At 34.2% G+C, this 20,881-nt stretch overlaps 3 protein-coding genes across 3 annotated transcripts; all 3 read right to left on the reverse strand.

The window, feature by feature from the left end:
• Positions 1-5,980: 5,980 nt before the first annotated feature.
• LOC110704905 (B3 domain-containing protein REM9-like) lies at positions 5,981-8,257 on the reverse strand. Its single transcript, XM_021882716.1, has 3 exons — positions 7,741-8,257; positions 6,535-7,002; positions 5,981-6,320 (listed from the first exon to the last, which is right to left on the reverse strand). Exons 1-3 carry the CDS (start codon positions 7,855-7,857, stop codon positions 6,072-6,074), a joined length of 834 nt encoding a protein of 277 aa, XP_021738408.1. The 5' UTR covers positions 7,858-8,257; the 3' UTR covers positions 5,981-6,071.
• Positions 8,258-8,623: 366 nt separating this feature from the next.
• On the reverse strand, positions 8,624-15,215 carry LOC110704991. Its single transcript, XM_021882802.1, has 9 exons — positions 14,757-15,215; positions 13,145-13,309; positions 12,665-12,762; positions 10,886-10,961; positions 10,600-10,800; positions 10,270-10,520; positions 9,610-9,700; positions 9,309-9,525; positions 8,624-9,105 (listed from the first exon to the last, which is right to left on the reverse strand). The coding sequence occupies exons 1-9, from the start codon at positions 14,946-14,948 to the stop codon at positions 8,900-8,902; spliced, it is 1,497 nt and encodes a 498-aa protein (XP_021738494.1). The 5' UTR covers positions 14,949-15,215; the 3' UTR covers positions 8,624-8,899.
• A 1,110-nt stretch (positions 15,216-16,325) lies between these two features.
• LOC110704992 (pollen-specific leucine-rich repeat extensin-like protein 3) lies at positions 16,326-18,801 on the reverse strand. The gene has a single exon (XM_021882803.1). It carries the CDS (start codon positions 18,790-18,792, stop codon positions 16,660-16,662), a length of 2,133 nt encoding a protein of 710 aa, XP_021738495.1. The 5' UTR covers positions 18,793-18,801; the 3' UTR covers positions 16,326-16,659.
• Positions 18,802-20,881: the final 2,080 nt, after the last annotated feature.

The raw sequence follows: 20,881 nt of genomic DNA on the forward strand, positions 1-20,881 counted from the left end.
GTACAGTGATGTATTAAGATACATATGTCTTATCGCATTCAAGATAAATCAAGTCGTCTTAGATGAAAAAATTCTTCCTATGGTGCACGTCTTGGATGATACAATCTCACAATAACTTGTTATAGGACACTAAATGTCATTAGCCCCTGAAAATATTTAATTGTTAACCTCATTTCAGATAAGTTATGGTAAAACCATCTCATATGAATACAAGATTTTTTTTATATTTTTTTTGACATGAAGAAAAAGAATTTTATTAATAAAAGATAAGATTTAAGGGTCTGTTCTCATTGACTGAACTCAGCTGAGCTGAACTGAAATGAAATGAATATTTTATAAGAAAAGGAAATTAGGAGCTGAAAATTAGGAGCTAGATTGAACTGAACTGAATTGAATTTCAACGTATGAGAACAGACCCTAAGAAAACAAGCCTAACGTAAAAAAAAATTCCAAGTTTCTTCAAAAAATAAATAAAATAAAATAAAATCCAAGTATAAAACTATTTAGACCCGAATGATGATTTCATCTCTGTCTCTAACTCTAGCTCTATGTTCAATTGGTACTTTGAAAAGAATTCATATTGATTTTATCATAATAAGATGTTTATGCAAAATTATTTCACACTTTTTTCTCTCCGCTAAATGGACGGTCCAATTTTTGGGTTAATTAGAGGGATTGGAATTTCTAAAATTTTCTTCTCATAATCTAATAATACTTTGTAATATAAGTGGATATACTATATAGTTAACATGTGTTGCTTAATAATATCACCAACATTGACAATAGAAGCACAAAAGATGGTTTCTCTTTGATTCCTTCACCATTATAATTTGGCCACTTCGAGCCCTTCAACATCATAATCTTGTGCAAGGATTATCAAGCCACCAGCATTCTTAGCTTGTGCAGTACATCAAGAGCAAGTTAGCACTATACCTGTTAACCGGCAATCCTAAACTCCACGCACATACACATCTTGTGCTACTTCGCTGGTTAAGTCATAATTTGGCATGTGAATGTCAACTATCTTAGTTGGTTAAAATATTGAGAAGGAGTAAGGTATAATGGTACCTCTAAGATTCGCTTGTCTCTTATTAGACTGGCTCTAGTTCATGTAACGTGTTGTTAGTGAATTGAACAATCAGTCAAGAGAGGCTTGAACGAAAGTTGTAACAATATTTTTTAATTTTAACTAGCTTAGTATGATAACATATGGAAAAATGTCTTCCAAACCAGGATGTAACAAAACAATCGACTACTATGAATTATAGTAATCCCTTGGATTCATAAAGATATGCAAGTGTGATTCGTGTTGTAACTCTTCTACTATCTCTGTTTCATATTATTTGCAACAATTTGACATGCTTGTTAGAATTTTTTATACGTAGTATATTATTATTTGACAAAAGCGGAAAATTTTTTATTTAGTTGATGTAGTGACAGAAAAAGGAAAAAAAAAATATTAAGAGAATTAATTTGTCAATATGTCCATTGGCATGCTTTACATCTAATGATGAGAGACATATTAATGAATAGACCACCGTCAAGGTCGTTTGAAAGGGTTAACAGATTTAAGACATCAATCAATCATCAACAACTCCTAAATTGGAGAAAACTCCTAAAATTACAAGATACACTAGCAAGGATACATGTTAGATTTCTTGTTGTGATCTTAAATTTTTTTTCTTTTATTTTTTTAAGGAAAATTTATTAAATAAAGTTTTGATGAGGTAAAAAAAAGTTGAGTAAAATTCTAGACACACCAGCTAGGAATGACATATGTAGTAAATTTTTAATAATGAGGTAAAAAAAAAGTTGGCTAAAATGTAAGACACACAAGCAATGACATGTGTTATCTCCCGTTGTGTTCTTAATTTTTTTTTTCTTTTCTTATTTTGGAAAAATCTTCTTTAAGTAAAGTTTTAATGAGGTAAAACAAAAGGCTGACTACAATGTAAATAACCATAATTGTAGAAAATTAATTATTGCCTAAATGTTTAGTATTAGAAAGAATATAACACAATCACATCATTAGGAAAAATTAATTATTGCCTAAATCTTTAATTTTAGAAAAAATATTACAATGTAGAAAATTTTCCTGTAGAATTTAAAAGCAAATTTGACATGCCCCCATTAAAACTACGAGTTTTGAAACTTGAAGAGCTATCGGAGTCGAAGATCGAAAATTGTCCCACCGATCGTGTCAATTTGTAAAACATAAAATTTCAATACTGCAATATACAAATAAAGAGGTAGAAAATATACGGGAATAATTATTTCATTGATGTTTTATGGGAATACAACTCTCGTAGATCTCTTGATTCCTCTCTCCAAAAGTTTGATTTACCATCAACTTATTCCGATTGTACCTACAATGTTTGGTTGTAGGGAGGAGATGGGGTCTTGTGACTTATTCCATCTGAGCCTAATTAAACCCTAGAAATAGCCCTCTTTAAATAGAGAGTAGTTACCAAAATAATAATCATATATTCTACGGGATTATAAAGATAAATATCTCACAATTTTTGATATTTTTTATTTACATAAATCTAACACCTAAAATTTAACAAAATTTCGGTGTCAACAGTTATCAAAACAATAACTTTTTGGTGCAGCACGCAGGCCACACCGTGTGATAGGGGTTACCCGAGTTAATTTGTTAGGGGTTACCCGAGTTATTTAGTCGGGGGTTACTCGGTCAGGAGTTACTTGAGGGGTTCATAAAGGGGTTCGCTTAGTCAAGGGTTACTTGGGCAGGGGTTATTCGAGTTACTTTTTTAAGGGTTACTCGAATTCGTTACTCGGTTAGGGGTTACTCAAGTTACTTGGTTAGAGGTTATTTAAGGAGTTCGGTTAGGGTTACTCGAGTAATTCAGTCAGTAATTCTGTCATGGGTTAAGGAGTTCGGTTATGGGCTACTACTTGAAGGTTCAGTCAAGGGTTACTTGAGAGGTTATTCAATCAGGGGTTCATTGAGGTGTTACTCAGTCAGGGGTTAGTTACTTGAGGGTTTAGTCAAGAGTTACTTAAGGGGTTAATCGGTCGGGGTTACTCGAGGGGTTCGGTCATGGATTGCTCGAGGGGTTACTCGACCAAGGGTTACTTGAGGGGTTACTCGGTCATGAGTAACTCAAGTAACCCATGACCGAGTAACTTAAGTAACCCCTACAACTCGAGTAACCCCTGACCGGTAACTCGAGTAACCCATGACTGATAACTCAAGTAACCCCTACCGCACGATACAGCAGGCCGCATAGAAAAAATTATGGTTATCAAATTGCTTTATTTAGATTTTTTTTTTTTCAAATAAGTTTTAGTAAAAATGATGCAAAGAGAGGAAATCTCATATTGAGGTAAGAAATCTTCTATATAAGATAATAAGAATATAATTACCAAATTAAAATACTATATAAGATAATAAGAATATAATTACCAAATTAAAGATAATAAGAATATAATTACCAAATTCAAATATTATATAAGATAATAAGAATATAATTACCAAATTAAAATACTATTTACAACTATACTTTTTTTCTTCTGGATGAAATTCAACACTATATATATGATCATATTTACTCTAAGAATTCTTGTCAACAATCAATAGCATTAGTGTTAATGTCTCTACACTAGACTTGTCTATTGAAGATTTGAAGGTAATTTTATAAATATAAATGTTCTCAATTTTATTTTATATTTTCCTAAAAACAAAAAAAAAAAAAAATTATTTTTATTGTCAACAAAATTCTAGGGTATTAGATCAATTTTTTCCCTCTATTAAATTCATTACTTTATTACATTCATATTATTTTTTTTCAGAGTATATCATATAAGAGTGCATACTTAAGTTTGATTATTTTTAGGACCTCGATAAACTTTGGAAGACATGAAGAAAATCAGTATGATGATAGCTCTACTTTTTGTTGCCATTGTGGTTTGTTCAGGTTTGTACATTAATTACTTATCTTTATCATTAACATAATAAATTACATGTAATAATTATTTATTTATTAATCATTATGATATTGGCAGCGGATGATCTTGGAACTTTACAAGTGTCATGTTGTAAACCATATAGGAGAATGTATTCCAGGATCTCCTAATGAAAGCTACTGTAACACTTTATGTCTCAACAGACCTTGCGCTAAAGGAGGCTTTTGCAAAGTTTTCCCACACCCTCCCCCTAATCATTATTGTCATTGTTATTGTTGATCTATATTCTATAGTTTCGCAATGATTATTATACCTACTTCTCTTATCCAATTATTAAAAATAAGAGGTTTCATACTTTAATGTTCATCATATGTAATGGATCATTCTAAATGGAAGCCTTGATATTCAATTTATAAGTGAAATTTATATTATGTTATATTATATTTACTCTATCTTTTTTTTTTTGTATTCCATTGTTATATTAGACTCTACAAGAGTCAAGATACATCATATTTTTCCAAATTAGGTTGGTTATTATTTGTTCTTTGAATGCAATTTTTAGACACACTTTTGTCACATAATTTGATATCACATTTATTGTTGAACCCTTGAATAACCCACATGTGAGCATTCTTTTGTCCCACACTAAAACACTAAACACTAAAAGGGGAGTGTAGTGGTAATGAAATCCCACATTGAAAGAATTCAAGAGTTACCACCACTATATAAGGCTAAGGGGTTACTCCCCTCATTGCCATATGGTTTTGAGGCGGAACCTTTGTCTTATAAAAGTGGTGGACTTGCACTCTCCCATGACGAGTGCGGCCCAGACCTGTATTTAACATGGTATCAGAGCCAGACCCACGATCGGGGCCTTATGGCTAAGGTATACTGGGCAAAACACTATGGACAGCTCATATGTGAGGGGGAGTGTTGAGCCCATGAACAACCCACATATGAGCATTCTCTTGTCCCACACTAAACACTAAAAGGGGAGTGTAGTGGTAATAAAATCCCACATTGAAAGAATTCAAGAGTTACCACCACTATATAAGGCTAAGGGGCTACTCCCCTCATTGCCATATGGTTTTGAGGTGGAACCTCCTTGGTCTTGTTAAAGTGGTGGACTTGCACTCTCCCGTGACGGGTGCGGCCCAGACCCGTATATAACATTTATCGAATGCATATGTAGAATATCACCAAAAAAAATGAGAGTAAGGGATAGCTTAAGTGGTTAAAGCTTCCCTCTCACTTCTAGGAGATCATGGGATTGATGCTCACCCCCACCCTTGTGGCTCTCTAAACAACAACAAAAAAAAATCACCAAAAATCAAATGCATGTAGCAACTTGTGCAACATCGATGGACATCATCATAATATGATCCTAGAGACTCCTAGAGGTACATTATTATCGTATCTATCATCCTTGGCATATTTGGATATTATGTTATGTAAACATCTTAGTTATTATCTTTTGTAATCACTAATTATATTATTTGATTCTTGTAAATCCTTGGATGAATCAAAGAAATTGTGTTCTTAATTATTCTTTAGTAATATAATCAAGCTTTCTCTCTCTATTATCTTTTGTAATTACAAGGCTCTATTCACTTTAAATGTAATACAAAATCAGTAAAATATTTTTAATTTAGCAAAAATAATAAGGTTATAAATATTGTATTGATTATTCCTTAGTAATATAATTATATAATCAAGCCTTTTCTCATTCTATTATCTTTTGTAATCACTAATTATGTTATTTCATTTTTGTAAATCCTTAGGTGAATCATAGAATTGTATAGGATATTATTCTTTAGTAATATAATCAAGTTTTCTTTCATTCTATTATCTTTTGTAATCACTAATTACGGAGTATGTTATTTGATTTTTGTAAATCCTTATGTGAATCATAGAAATTGTATTAGAATTATTCTTTTATAATATATAATCAAGTTTTCTAATTTCTTTCATTCTCTCCACACTTTCCAACATTCTTTTTCTTATAACTTTATCACACATGTCACGCGAGCCAATAGCAAGGGCATACCGGTATAGTAATAATGCTAGCTTCTTCATAAATTATTACAAACATCTAACTACGATCAAAATGTATAAGTTAGCATAAGATTAGACAAAGTAATCTATTCTTTAATCACTTGAAACGTAACACTGCTACTTGTCTTGTCCACCAACATGAATGTGTACTCCTCTCCTTTATGTTCCTTCCAATGGTTTTCTTGCATGAATTTCTTCCAATCTCGCCCCCTCAAACGCAGAAGTTTCTCATAAACATGGCATTCTAAATGCCACTCCCTTCCACCCTCTGTTAGTAACGTGACAGATTCGTACGACCTCTCCATGTGTTTGTCACTAAACCCCAGGGGAAATTGCTGAGAAAAACGGATGAGAACATTATATCACCATGCTGAGAATAATACCCCTTTGTTGCACATACTAAGAAACGGAGACAGTATAAGTGTAAATTGAACTATTATGCAGGCTAATGCATCAACGTGACAACTATATAAGGTAGTGTTAATTCATGATAGCATGCAATTTAGTACTTAATATGAAGCTAAGTATAACATAAGCTTGAAGGCTCACCAAATAGCCGCACTGGTCCGAGATATGAGAATTTCGCACAGTAATGGTGAATGAGGGGCTCTTGCTGTTGCTGTTACGCTCCAATACTTTGCCATTCCTGTGCATATTCTTTTCTGCTTCATCTTCGTCGTCCTCTACAACCTTTTCCTTAACATTGGCACCATGACCTCGATTAAGAGGAAACTTATGCTTGGCATATTGATCATATTTTGTAGGATAGTCGATCTCACTACAAGATAAATCGAATATGTAAACATTGAAATGTTTTTTCCCTTGATACTCGAACTCCAGAAAGTAACCATATTTTATAGCATTCTGTTCCATAAAATTTGCCCATCCTTTAGTAAAGCAAAGCTTGTTATCAACCTTTTCAAGTGCAATCTCCCACGAAAGACCAGTTCGGATTGTAAGTGTGGCATCTGTTGGAAGCCGAGAGCCAAACTTCTTTGCAAATGCATCAGGAATACTCTGTCAAAAAACCAAATCATATCATATACAAGTATACTACGGATTTTGATATGCATTACAGAAAGAAGAACAGATCTACAATTATAAATACTCCATTCCATCGAAAAGAAGTCAGTCATCGATTTTGTTCTCATATTCCTATGTTGAAGGGGCGGATGAGATTCGAACCCGTGACCTTTTTGTCACGCTGGCTCCAATACCAGGTTAGAGGACCAACTCAACCAAAAGATTAAGCTGATGGTTGATGCCCAGAAATATGTTTTACACTCTATCAACATATGTAAGTGACGTTCCAAGATATGACACTTTATATATCTCTAGCCGTACCACTCTTCAGGACTACTCTATAATCTTCACATACTATTTCTAAGTTTTTTTTTTTTTTTTTTTTTTTTTTTTTTACAACATACTATGTGTAAGATTTGATGCATATTTAACATGCCGTACAAGATGGAGCAGTTGGTCTCAATAATTATTAAAATTTGAAAATTATCAACGTAATTACATCTTGTTATTTTAAGCCAATTTCATGTTAATTACCTCTAACGGACCAGATCGAGTACCTTGCTAGCTATATACAAATATCATGTCATAAATTATACCAAAAAAAAAAAAAAAAAAAAAAAATTGATGTCAAGTTATCAACCATAAATCATGCATGCTTCAAAAAAAAAAAAAAAAAAAAAAAAAAAAAAAAAAAAAAAAACATGCAAAAAAAAGAAAGAAAGAAGTACTTACCAGGGTTTTGGTTTGGAGAATTTTAGGGAGGATAATTTTGAAGAATTTCTTGGGATTTATTTTCTTAAAATTTTTATCTTTATTACTCCCTTCTTCTCCTCTTCTCCTTTTCTTCATTGATCCTAGCTACTGAATTTTTTTTATTTTTTACAGAAGTTTAGAAATGAAAATGGAAATGGTGTTTAATTGTGGAGTATAATAAGGTAAAGTGTTACATTTTTCAAAGAAGTTGCTGAATTAAAGCTGACAAATGTTTGTAAGTTTTATTCTTTATTTACGGGAGTAGTAGTGCATTTGTGTTTTTTTGGGTGTCAATAGTCAATTAAGTCATCATTGATGCTAATATTCCAAAACTGGTTTTGCAGTTTTTAAAACAAAAAAAAAGTAATTAATGTACATAAATTTTCTTGTCCTACACTAGTTATTACGTCAAAATTACTCCATAACTTGATAAATTCATCGTGAAACTATTGATTGGATAATACATTGAAATTCACACTCGAATACTGGACCCGTATAATCATTTTATCCCATATAATCTTTTCGAACAACACATGTACTAGTCATAATAACGAAATAAATAAATACTACATAAGTAAATAAATAATTATAGTCTTTAATCTCTTAATTGATACGAGTACGGAGTAATAATATTTTGCACGACTAATAATAAAGTTGTTCGCCTAATAGAGCGTCCGGTAAAACTGAATACAAAAAGTAAATAATTATAAACCGTGGTAATTACTACCGACTACCGAGTAGTGTTTTGCTTATTTACCAAGTCTTGCGTTTGATTAGGTTTTGTGGCTTTATATTTGTAACTTTTCCTTCCTACTTCACAATTGTACTTTTTTTTTTTTAAAAGACAACTTTACAATTGCACTTCACAGTTCACACCAAGGTTTCATCCCATTTTGAAATTTCAAAGAAACCTAAATCACAATACAGCACTACAAATTGTACGTTATAACATCTACTAACAAATTTACTTCTGGCTTCTGTATTTCTATGCAACTGATCCTATTTCTAGTGCAATCAAAAACTAGCACAAGATGTCTCAATGGAGTGGACATGCTACTTCCCTTCATTGAACAATTTGGACGAAAACAGAAGTGAGAAATCTAGTTAGGTCACTATTTACAGATAAAATCCTGCTTCTTCAGGGAGCAGGAGGCATGGAGGTGGACATGGCAACAAAGCACAAGTATTGAAGGCCGTCTTGAATTTTATCCACAGCAATAGTCTGATCTGCGCGGAGATGTTCTGAAAATGCATCAGCTCTGTCTTGAATTGACTTCTCATGAGAATCAGTTGTTGAAACAAGTTTCATGGCAGCAAGGTAAGCTTCAGTCACATCGGATATACCTGAGGGAGAAGCAAGATTATGAACATTCTAAAAGGCCAAATCGCAAGGCTGTAGCAAGTAGGAAAAGGCTAATCTAATTTACTGACAATCATCGACATATTTGACTTGTGGGAATATCAAATTCTTAGTTCTGACGTAAAAATTAAGGCATTTTGCATAAGACAAATTAATCAAAATTTTCACATGTTTGAGGGGGAATTACCAGTAATGAAGCTGTTAGAAACAGCTTCCATGCTCTCGATCATAGATTGAGCCTTGGATCTGATTATTTTAGCCTTTTCAAGAGAATCTTCTGGCCATTCAATTTTAATCATATTCTCATCTGCATTTTCCTCCTGATTTTTGCTTGCACTGGATATCATGGATTTCCCCAACATCAGTAATTGAGTCATGGCAAAACAACAAATCTCTGACAGCCTCTGCGAGATTCAAAAAAGAAAAACTTAATTGAAATAAACTTGAAACGTTAAGATTTAGAAAAAAGATGCGAAGTAACCACTTACATGGACCCCTTCAGAGTGTAAAGCTTCCAGTCTGCCAGTAGTCCTCTGGATAATGTCATTAGCACTTACCCCAGCTAGGGCACTAGTTAACCTGAAACATAAAAAACACATGAGAGATCAAGTTTGACATATATTAACGTCCAGAAATATGTCCATAAAGATAACACTTGCACATTCATGTCCCTGAAATATTGACAATATAGAATGAACAAAAAGAAGAGAGCATATATGTACAATTAGCATCTTTAAACCACTACTATATTAAAGCCTCAAATTACAAGAAACGGGACCTAGACTTCCACCTCTAGCATAACAAGGACAGTTCATAATGATTATTTCAAATAAAGAATAACAATCAATTTTAGCTTCTGGAATGAGATCTTGAGGATTTGCTTGTAAGAAATTCATATTTAGCAGTTAGTTATTGTTATTTGTTCTTCCAGACATTAGTATATTATGACTACATTATTGTTTACTGTAGAGTTTTGTCATCAAAATGGATCCCATGAGCACAAATTAAGCATAGGGCCATAAAGTCCTCACAATCAAGGAAAGAGCATTAACAAATGAGCTTTATCCACAAAATCTTGTCTACATGAATTACCACGACTTCATGAGATATATACTAATAGCACAAAAAGGAAAATAGCTGACGTTTACCCTGCGGCCAAGTCAGCAGCCTTACTAAGACTTGAGTCATGTAAGCTCTTGAGTTCAGTGTCTTCAGCCCCAATTTCTATATTCTTTCCTTTGTCTGATTGCAGGGTGGTTCTCTCACTTTCAGTATTCAAATTAAGAATTTCCTCAACCTGCTTCACCTTTCCCTCATATAATGACTTCTCCTCTGATGATAACTTGCCTTTTCTTCTGTTAAAAATTAGAGCATAATGGCTTGACAATGCCTCCAATTCCTAAAATACATGTAAAAGTTTGTTAGGTGATCAATAAATCATCTCACTGGATGAAACTTCCTTTTGCAACAAAACAAACCTCCAATTGTTCGGGGCCTCCATATATATAGAAGCACCGGTCAAATGTCATTTCCTCATACTGGTTGTCGTGACTTTCATGATCATCTCCATCAAACTTCTTATCAACTTCCATACCAGTCTCAGAGATCAACAAATCCATAGTCTCCTTACCCACGTTTTCAAGAACTTGCATTCCCTTGAAAGTAATAGCTTTTCCAGTCTAACAAAATAAAAGCTTGAATATATTTTCCTTAGGAATCAAAAAGTGAGGATGCGAAAGACACAATAGGGAAAGCAATTCAAACCTCTAAGAACGATGGAGCAATAGAACTTGCATCATGTTGAACAGAATCAGCTATGCTAACAGCAGAATGCTCAAGTCTGTAGAACAAGAAATTCCATAATTAACTTTTAAGTACACGTAACTCAAATTTCCATGGACAAAATCAATAAAATGATCCTAGTGTGGACGTGTGGTATTCTGAAGCTCAAATAGACAGCAACAATTTAAAGGGGGGAAATATTCCATCTTGAACTGATATTTCAGCAAAAAGTGACATATTTTAGAATGTAAAATACTTCCTTAAATCTTCAACTCCCCCTGTCCAGAAAATTAATTCACGTAGCCCCAACCTCACATAATTAACAAGAAACTAAATCATTATACAAAAAGATTTTTTGCAATAGTTATATTACTCCATGTGAAAAGATGACTACTTATCCAAACATCCTAAGTTACTCCGGGGTATGTGAAAGTAATGTGACTATCAATTTCAGGCAGACAAGATCTTGAGTGCAATTATCAGTGGTATCCAAAACAAATCATGAGTTTATATTTGATATCTTGAGAATTATATATACAAGATGTCGACAAAATAAAAGCACACTCTACGTAGAAGTAGAGCAGGACACTTAAGATGACTAAAACACTAATCGTGATATAGAAAGGCCCTATACACTTGAAACAATAAATGTGGAAAGAGAAGATTGCTAGATAAAACAGAACCTCCACCATCAAAATAGAATCAGCCATATGCTTGTTGTGGAAGCCCAGCAAAGGCAAGTTATCAGAAAATGGTTTTGCATTTGGTAGGGGGGACCATAAATCTCCGGTCAGATATAAGGCTTCATGACGTGTTAGACCAGGGAGGCAATTTGTCAGATATCTCGACAGGCTACCAAAACGGTTTCATGGTGTGAGTTATAAAGTTCAGAAAGCCTTATCCAGGAGCACATTTTATGTCAGGTGAATCTAAGAGACCCCAGTATACTATATAGGGCGAGGCCTGAGGAAGTATCATAAGGGTAAGGTCATGTGATCACAAGTCACCATCATTAAAAGGGCTCCACAGAGATTAGTTTTGGAGTTGAGGGAAACCCCATATAATAATACCACTAAAGTAATGACTGTGAAGGACAAATTCAGTGAAGTTTTTTTCCTCAAAAGATCTTCAACTGAAAGTCTTGTATAATCTTCCTAGATTTACTTACCCTTGTACTACTTTAGTTCAAATTTGATTAAACTATAAGGTTTCCATAAAGAAATTTAATTCTAACTACTAAAAAGTCATTTTCTTATAAACAAATTTTCAAGCTTGGCTGAAAAGAAAAAGACTGGTAGTGAGAGCCTAGGCCTAAAAATCATGCATGAATATTTGCGTGTTTGACTTGGAGCAATACTAGACCACATCACACCTATCTTTCCCAAAGATCCTAATTTTGTGACACTATCAGAACAACTAGAAGCATCTTTGTGAGTCAACATTCATTTCTACTACTCCCTAGTTCCTCCTATTCACACCACACCTATGCTAATCAACAAAACATGAACAATAAGAAGAGTGAAAAGGCCACATAGAGAACTAGTTTAAATGGAATCATGCATTAAATGCACAATTAAAACAATCAATTTGAACAAGTCCTGTAGGCCTAAACAAAATTAGGAAAGTCAAAGAGATAAAGATAGTAATATGCTTATTTCAAGAATTTTATGACCACCAATTCTCAACAAATAATGTAGTCTTCCACAATAACGCAAGAGACCATATCTAAGCAAAAGCTTGCATTCTTAGATTCAAACCTACTTTTGAATGAGGTTGGAACCGCCTTGAAATGCACTTCCTAGTGCCTTCCAGGCTCCAGATGCAAAATTTTCCACTGAACCATCTATCACCTTCAAACCCTGCCCATATTAGAATCAACCAATGAGTGAAACTACGAACGACATGCAAAGAAAGAACATAGACAAGATCCTGAAAAATGAAGATTAACAGAATGACAAATGTACAAAAAAACATGTGGTGACAATAAGATGCAAATAAAATAATAATGGAGCATTTGCCTTAAACAAACTAGAGATAACATGAGGTTATTGCCAATGGATAAAAATATCAGACAGGTCACATGATAGTATCTTACAGTACCAAACACCAGAGAATTCTTCAACATATCAACATTATAATCTAATGCAGCTTTACATAAGCCATCTAAGATAGTTACATTCAAATATTACTATATTAGACTATAAAGTTGCATGAGTGCTTTTTTTCCAGCTTATGACTTACCTGGCTAAAAAATGTGTCTTCACTAGCCTTTTCCAACTTATCCAGAGCAGACATCAACTTTTCCTTTTCTTGTCCATCTTCCCCTTCTGTGACAGAATCTTTAGTGTCACCCTCTGCAATAGAAGATTCCTCTTCAGCTTCTATGTTACCAAAGCTCTCAGCAGCCTGCATTTGGAAACATATATTCAGTCAATAAGAAATTATTACAAAGATTTAAGAGAAAACATTAAATGTTTAGTACTCCTATTACTTTATTTTATAAGGATACAATTTAGGTTACTGAAAGAAGCAGAAAAATACTTGGAGGACAAGCACTCTGCACTCTGAAAATTAAGGGACATAGATACAGGACTCAGGTTTTTCAAGCTGAAATTTTACAGATAGTCCATGAGTTGGTAATCATGCGTCTAAAGAGGTACCAGATACAACAAATTCTCCCACAAAGTAATGTTAATAGACACCTGATATTAAAGAACTACATTTTTTCCTCTCAACTGTACTAACAACCTAGCAAAGGAAAATATAATCACAATTATTTTTACCTTATCCTTCAGAGAGGTAATAAGAATTCACAAGTGGTCGTTAATTACTAGATACACCCAAGTGACCCAACTCCCCCAAAAAAGGTTCCTGTATTAGGCAATTGCATAGAACCGTTCACTTCACATTACAATATGTTTGCTGGGATAAATCTGAGTGGTCATAAATAACAAATGGCTTATAAAATAATGAAATATAGTGGCCAGCGGCAATCAGGGCCAAAGTAAAAGACGGAAGAACACAAGTACCTCTTGAAAGAAATTAAAGAAGAAAAATGCCAAAGGGCAGAGTACAGAAATAAACCACTCCAACTTTTAGGGAAGTGAACGATTCAATCATCTTCCTGAGGCACCTGATATTTCTACAGCAACAAGATAGACTAATCATTATTCTAACCACCAAATATTTGGTTTAGGGAAGATCATATCAGCTAATCCACATTGAGTTGAATAAACCACAATCGCCCAGATACCTATATCCCTCACAAGGCCATAATACATCAACTAAACAAAATTTCACGGCTTAAGACTGAGCTAAAGCGTAAATGCATAATCCAACCGTGATTATCAATATACTCTCAATTTAAACTAATCTCCATAGCTTATGTATCCATAGCACTTCACATATTGCAACAGAACGAGTGCCTCATTAAAGAAACGCTTTAATCCAACCATGAATGACAAACTTCTCCCATTTCAAACTACTCGCCATAGCTCGAGTATTCATAGCATCTTACATATAGCAACAGAATGAGTACCTCATTAAAGAAACGCTTTTAATACTACTAACATACACAAATGTAGACCTAATCACCTACCAAACCAGCCATAAATGAGCATCATTGGTGTAATTTGAACAAATTCCTACTACCAAATTTCATAACACATAATTTTCACATTAATAACTCATAAAACCTAACTTTCACTATATTTAACACTAAATTCGAATTTCCTAAACCTAAATTTTCCATATCAAAAATCATTTCTCAAATTTCTTCACAATCTAGGTTAAACAACAACAATTATAATGAAATCAATCAACAGCATAGATAGAAAGAGAGAGAAAATAGTACAGTGCGTATCTCCTCGGCGGCAAGCGCGGCAGCTTTCTGAAGATCTGAGAGGTACGACAATGGCGAAAACCCCCATCCTCCCCAACCACCACCGCCTCCGTCATCAGCGACGGGTGCCTTGGTTTCTGGTTCGGTATTTACCTCATTTTCTCTCTCCTCTGCCATTGAAGACTTGTTGGTAGCTTCCTCCATAAAAATGGCAGCGTTTCAAAAATAAAATCGAAAATGTTTGGTGTCGTGCTGTGATTGGTGCTATTTCGCCATTAACAAAGAGAGGTGAGATCTGTTTGATTTTGGTGGTTGGATGACGATGATGATTCAAGGTTCCGTAAATTTGAGGTCGTTGTGTTTTTTTACAGATATACCCCTCTGAGTCTCACGTGCTTTGCACACGGACCCTTATGCTTGAAGAGCTAAACGACGTCGTATATTTTTTTTGTTTTGTTTTCTAACAGATTTTGTTGTTCTAATTGATTTTGTTGCAACCTATGTCAATTGCATCTAGCGGTGGCAATTCGGATTAGTGGTCGGGTTTGGGTCAAAATTCGGGTTGATTTCATATTATGTTTAGAAACTATTAAAAATAGTGTAAAACATAATATTATTATTACGAAATATGATATTTGGGTCAAATTAAGTCGAATTCGGGTTGTTCAGGTTCGGGTCGGATTGGGTTCGGGTTATTATCAATAAATTCGGGTCGGATTTGGGACGGGTTATCGGGTCGGATCAGAAATTGTCATCCCTAATTACATCAGTAGCTAATTGAATTAGAATTGAAGTATACGAGTAATGTCTTGGTATTGTATTAGAATTGGCAAGTTTGTTAATGAGAATATGAAATTAGAATGTGTTGGTATCAAAAAGTTAATACTAATATAAATGTATCTAATTATGTGGATTTGTTTGGATTAGTAGATTAAGAGGTAAGTGTTCGAATTTTATTAGTAATATATCAATGGAGATTAAAATGTCAAATTTGGTATATTATTCAGATCATTTGCCTAAAACTTTTTCAATTTAGATATACCATTAAGGTTGATATTTGTTTGAATATTATATTTTGATTCTAAGAAATGACATTTCATGACATTTAAGTCTTGCGCCGATTAATAATCATTGTGTACACATTTTAAGTGATGATAAAATTTTAAGGTTTAATATATATGTATGGACTACGGTCTACGGACTTACGGAGTACTCCGTACTATTTATGTACAGAGTTTATATAATATCAAAATTTACTTATGGTTAAGCTCTTACAAGTTGCAACATTTGGTTTTGTTCAAGATGAATTACATTTTTGAGTTATATCAATTGTTCTTAGACTTGATTTTATGAGCATTTTGTGTTTGGCTTGCCATTGATCAACTTTTTTAACAAATACTCGTACAAGTAAATAAACTACCATTTTTTGGAACTCAAACCCATTTTTTGTATTATATATAATACTTAATTTATGCTTGCTTGTGATATTGCATGTTCTGCATTGCTTGTTTAGCAACAGTTTCCTCCATCAAACCCAAGTAAAGAAAATTGTACATACTATAAGGAAATAAATGCATGTTCTCTTATTACAATGTTGTAAAAAATTGTATGGTTTGTATGAAAGAAGTGTTTTTCACTTGGCACCTATTAATATACACTATTAATTACTCAACATGAGTAAATATATGTTTACAAAATAGACATCAGTATTAAAATGTAGTTAAAAATAATTGGCAATACAAAGTATTAACTACATAAACATTAGTAGTACAAGTATTTTGCTCAATGAACATCATCATCTTCTTCTTTTCTTCCTTTTTTTTTTTCTATTAATAATACAAGAAAATGAGTGGGTATAACCTTAATAAATCTGATGAAAAAAACTTCTTAATTAGCTGTAATGAACACTAATTGATTAATACCCTGGGAACATGGGTGGTGGAGGTGATGAGTATTGGAAGCCTATGTTTGGTGGAAGGCTAACTTCAGGATAAGGTGGAGGTGGAGATGGAGTTGGAGGAGGTGGGGAGTGTACAGGTGGAGGAGGCGATCGAACAGGTGGTGGAGGAGAGAAAACGGGTGGCGGGGGTGGGGGTGAGAAAACAGGCGGGGGAGGTGATGGTTTTGGAGCTGGTGGGGGAGGTGATGGCTTTGGAGCGGGTGGAGGTGGTGATTTTACTGGTGGTGGTGGGGGTGAGTAAATTGGAGATGGTGGAGGAGGAGAATGAACTGGTGGAGGAGGTGAGTGGACAGGAGGTGGTGGTGGAGAGTGAACGGGTGGTGGTGGATAAACCGGTGATGGTGGTGGAGGAGATGGTGTAGGTGGTGGCGGAGAGCGAACTGGTGGTGGTGGATAAACAGGTGATGATGGTGGAGGCGAGTGAACAGGTGGTGGAGGCGAGTGAACCGGTGGTGAGAAAACTGGCGGTGGAGGAGAACGTACTGGTGTTGGAGGTGGTGAGTAAACAGGCAGTGGAGGGGAATATACAAGGGGTGGAGGTGGTGAGTATACTGGCGAGGGAGGCAAATGTACTGGTGTTGGTGGTGAGTACACTGGGGTAGGGGGTAGAGACTCTTCTGGCGTAGGTGTAGGTGTCGATGGTCGAACAGGCGATCTTTTATGATCATCTGGTGTTGGGGAGGGTGCCATTGGTGTTTGTTCATACGGTTCTGAAGGTGTAGATGGTCTAACTGGTGATCTTTTGTGATCATCTTCTGGAGCCGGTGTTGGTGCTTTGGGGTGATCTTCATGATGGTCATTATGCTCAGGTGTAGGAGGCTTGGGTTGCTCTCCTCCATGACCTCCACCGCTGCCTTTACCAGGGGTAGGCTTAGAAGGTTGCCCGCCACAATTAAACTTTTCACAATCAACTGTGTTTGACACCATTTGGAAACATTCTTTAGGGGATCTTTGATTAGGCCTACTAGGCAAACAATTCTTCTTGTCTTCAAAATCAACATTCCTTCTTAAAGATGGGTCACAACTCTTACCCTCACCCTTAAAATAGTTGTTAGAAAACAAAAATTGTTCCAACAGGGGCAGCTTGCAAATATCATCAGCAACAAATCCAGTGAATTTATTTCCCGACAAGTCAAAAGATTCCAAACTTGCAAGGCTCGAGAAACACGTTGGAATAGGACCAACAAGCTCGTTCTTAGATAAATCTAGAACGGACACATTATGAAGCAACCCAATCTCAGCTGGCATGCAACCACTTAATTTATTTCCTCTGAAAATAATTTGATTCAACTTACCTGCCATGTTACCTATAGTTTTGGGGATACATCCAGTAAACTTGTTGTTTGCTAATACCATAAGAGAGACTGTTGAGTTACCAATGGTCTCTGGAATGGCACACCTGAACCTATTATCGTTGAGCAATAATGCGTCGAAAGGCCTGTTAAAGACCTCCGGAGGTAAACAACCCTCAAAGTTGTTGAATCGAAGATCAAGATACTTGAGTGTCTTTAATTCAAGCACAACCTCCGGGAAAACTCCTACAAAACGGTTATTACTTACATCAAGCTCGAATAGAAGTTGAAGTTTTGAGAAACTCTTTGGAATAATCCCACAAAACCTGTTAGAGTTAATGTGGAAAAGGGCTAGGTCCGTAAGGAGGCCTAACTCTACGGGGAGATAACCCGCTATGTCCTCGTGATTAAGGTCAATGCCAGAAACCACAGTTACCTTCTCATCATCAAGAGCCGGGGAACAAAACACCCCCTTGTAGTCACATACATTCGGACCATTCCAATTTTTTGTGACGTGGTTTGGGTCTGAGTAGATGGCTGATTTCCATGCTTGGAGGGCAATGTAGGCTTTTCGGAGCCTTGGATTTGGGAATGTGAATGGGACATTTACTTTTTGGTCATAATCATCTGGAAGGTCGTGCCCATTTTCGGTGAGGATGCGGTGTTGGCGACGAGTGAGGAATGCAACCTCCTCGTCTGTTAGTGCAAATGAGGGAGAAGACAATAAGGATGATAAGATGAGGAGGGATAAACAACAGCCTAAAGGCCGAACTAAGGAAGGAAAAATCTTCCCCATTGATGGCAATTAGGCAAGGTACCCTTAGAAGTTAAATGATGTTAATATGGAGGTAGAAAAAACTAGTTGGTTTTTTTAGACGCCCAATATTGAAGCAACTTTTTTGCCGCAAATTATGTTAACTCTCTCATACTCCTTAAATTTTGAGGCAAATAACTAATGTTGGATGAATTCTTGCAATTTCATTATGGGTAAATGATGTTTACTAAAAATAACTACTATCCCCCTTTTCAAGTAATCAAAATTATCTTATGGTTGAAATTCATACAATCGTCACATTAATTTATTTTTTTTAGAACAATTAATAATTTTTGGTTGATTTTCATAATCTTACTTATATTATGTCATTGACTTTTCATTATTTTTTTTAAAAAAAGAAACAAGATTAAAAAAAAAAAATAAAAATTGACCATTCATAATTAATAATTAATATCATATCACGAGATCTTTTTCTTAGAGAAACCTATTTGATTTTTAATTTGTATTTATTTATTTTATTGAGTATAGCCTTATAGGCTACCCATTTAAAAACCCTTATTGTTGTATAATTAAATTAGATATATCAAATGAATAAATATATAAGTTTTTTTTTTAATCAAACTAATTTTCTTCATTGATATAAAATTATATTCCATAGTGTGTACATTTTGATCTTTCACATGAAAAGTCATTTGGACCTCTAAATTCTATAATGGAGTAGTATTTAATGTTTTTAAAAATGTTTAAAATGATGAATGGAAGCGATGTCATCAATGATGAAATAGCTATGAGATGTCATGGGTTGATATCTTAAGGATCTCCCAAGGGTGGCGTGGAAAGGGAAGATGACATGTATGGGTTATGTGATAGTACAAGGTAAAAGTGTAAAACAAGTAATCATTTGTATTCTTGAATTGTCTTTACAACATGCATGTCAATTTATATGTTAGTATATATAGGATGAGGTAAAAAATCATTGAGAATTGATAATGAGATGAATTGAGAAAATTTCAATGTATCGAGGTTATCAAAGGCTTTTGTCAATACTTTTGTATGGAGTCGTTGTAAACTCTAAATTTAATCACCTAAGTAAGAATTGAAAGAAAATTGTTCACATCAAAATTAGGTATCAGTAGTTTAAATTTTTTTATCATTAATGTACATTACACTTTCTTCATGACACTTAAATAAATAACTTCCTCTCTACAAGATTTAAAATTTAATTTCACTATCTAGCTATGAATATATGGCGTGAATTCTTGTGAAAGACCACATGTACTACCAATTGATGAGTATATGAGTTGAGTTCATGAAAACTTGGTCTTTGTTGCATTCATATACACGATGAAAACCAAAAATACTTTAGGCACTATGCCTATTTGCCTTAATCTAAAGGCTTATAAGGGGTTTGGATATATGTGTTTTTCTTCATGCTAAATTAACTTAGTTCTCATTAATTAGAAGACTGATTAGTTTAATCACTAATGTAAGGTAAATTGTCCATCCTTTTTTGTAAGTCTAGGAAATTGAAACGAATATGACATTGCTTAATTAATCATAATCTCTCAACCTCACTAGTAGTATAAATTTGTAATTTTGTTCATGACACTAGTTACATTTTCACCTTAAATCATACATGAGCAAATTAATAAATTATACTTCCATAATAAGATTAGATGTCAACCAGTGGCGTAACCAGAATTTTTGTATTGGGGGCCAGTATCATATATGAATTACGTTGATCTATATCTAAATATTTTAAAGTTTCTTAATTATACTTCGTACAAAGTATTATGGAGTAAATTTTTCGATTGACTTAAAATTTTAACAAAAATATACATTATGGAAAAAAAGTTTATAAAGGAAAAATAAAAATTAGCTAATTTTGGCTTACAAAGCTAGCTAATTTAAAAAAAAATGTAGGGGAAAAAAACAAAAAAGCTGCCAAACATGGATTAAACCGGTGACCACTGTGCACAAAAACTTTATATTGAGCAAATTGCCAACTAGACTATGAAGAAAACTATAACAAAAGAGAACCTTAATTAGTTTTATTTGGAATTAAGGGGGTGGCCATGGCCTATCCTAGCCCCCCCTAATTCCGCCCCTG

Source organism: Chenopodium quinoa, unplaced genomic scaffold, assembly GCF_001683475.1.
Source record: "Chenopodium quinoa cultivar QQ74 unplaced genomic scaffold, ASM168347v1, whole genome shotgun sequence".
Classification (NCBI taxonomy): Eukaryota; Viridiplantae; Streptophyta; class Magnoliopsida; order Caryophyllales; family Amaranthaceae; genus Chenopodium; species Chenopodium quinoa.

Coding starts and splice junctions, on each gene's coding strand:
- LOC110704905 (XM_021882716.1), bottom strand. CDS start 7,857: ATGAAGAAAAGGAGAAGAGGAGAAGAAGGGAGTAATAAAGATAAAAAT. Junction 7,003..7,740: donor TTCTCCAAACCAAAACCCTG/GTAAGTACTTCT, acceptor GTTTTTTGACAG/AGTATTCCTGATGCATTTGC. Junction 6,321..6,534: donor CGGACCAGTGCGGCTATTTG/GTGAGCCTTCAA, acceptor CGTTTTTCTCAG/CAATTTCCCCTGGGGTTTAG.
- LOC110704991 (XM_021882802.1), bottom strand. CDS start 14,948: ATGGAGGAAGCTACCAACAAGTCTTCAATGGCAGAGGAGAGAGAAAAT. Junction 12,763..13,144: donor AAGACACATTTTTTAGCCAG/GTAAGTCATAAG, acceptor TAATATGGGCAG/GGTTTGAAGGTGATAGATGG. Junction 9,106..9,308: donor TTCTAACAGCTTCATTACTG/GTAATTCCCCCT, acceptor CTTCTCCCTCAG/GTATATCCGATGTGACTGAA.
- LOC110704992 (XM_021882803.1), bottom strand. CDS start 18,792: ATGGGGAAGATTTTTCCTTCCTTAGTTCGGCCTTTAGGCTGTTGTTTA.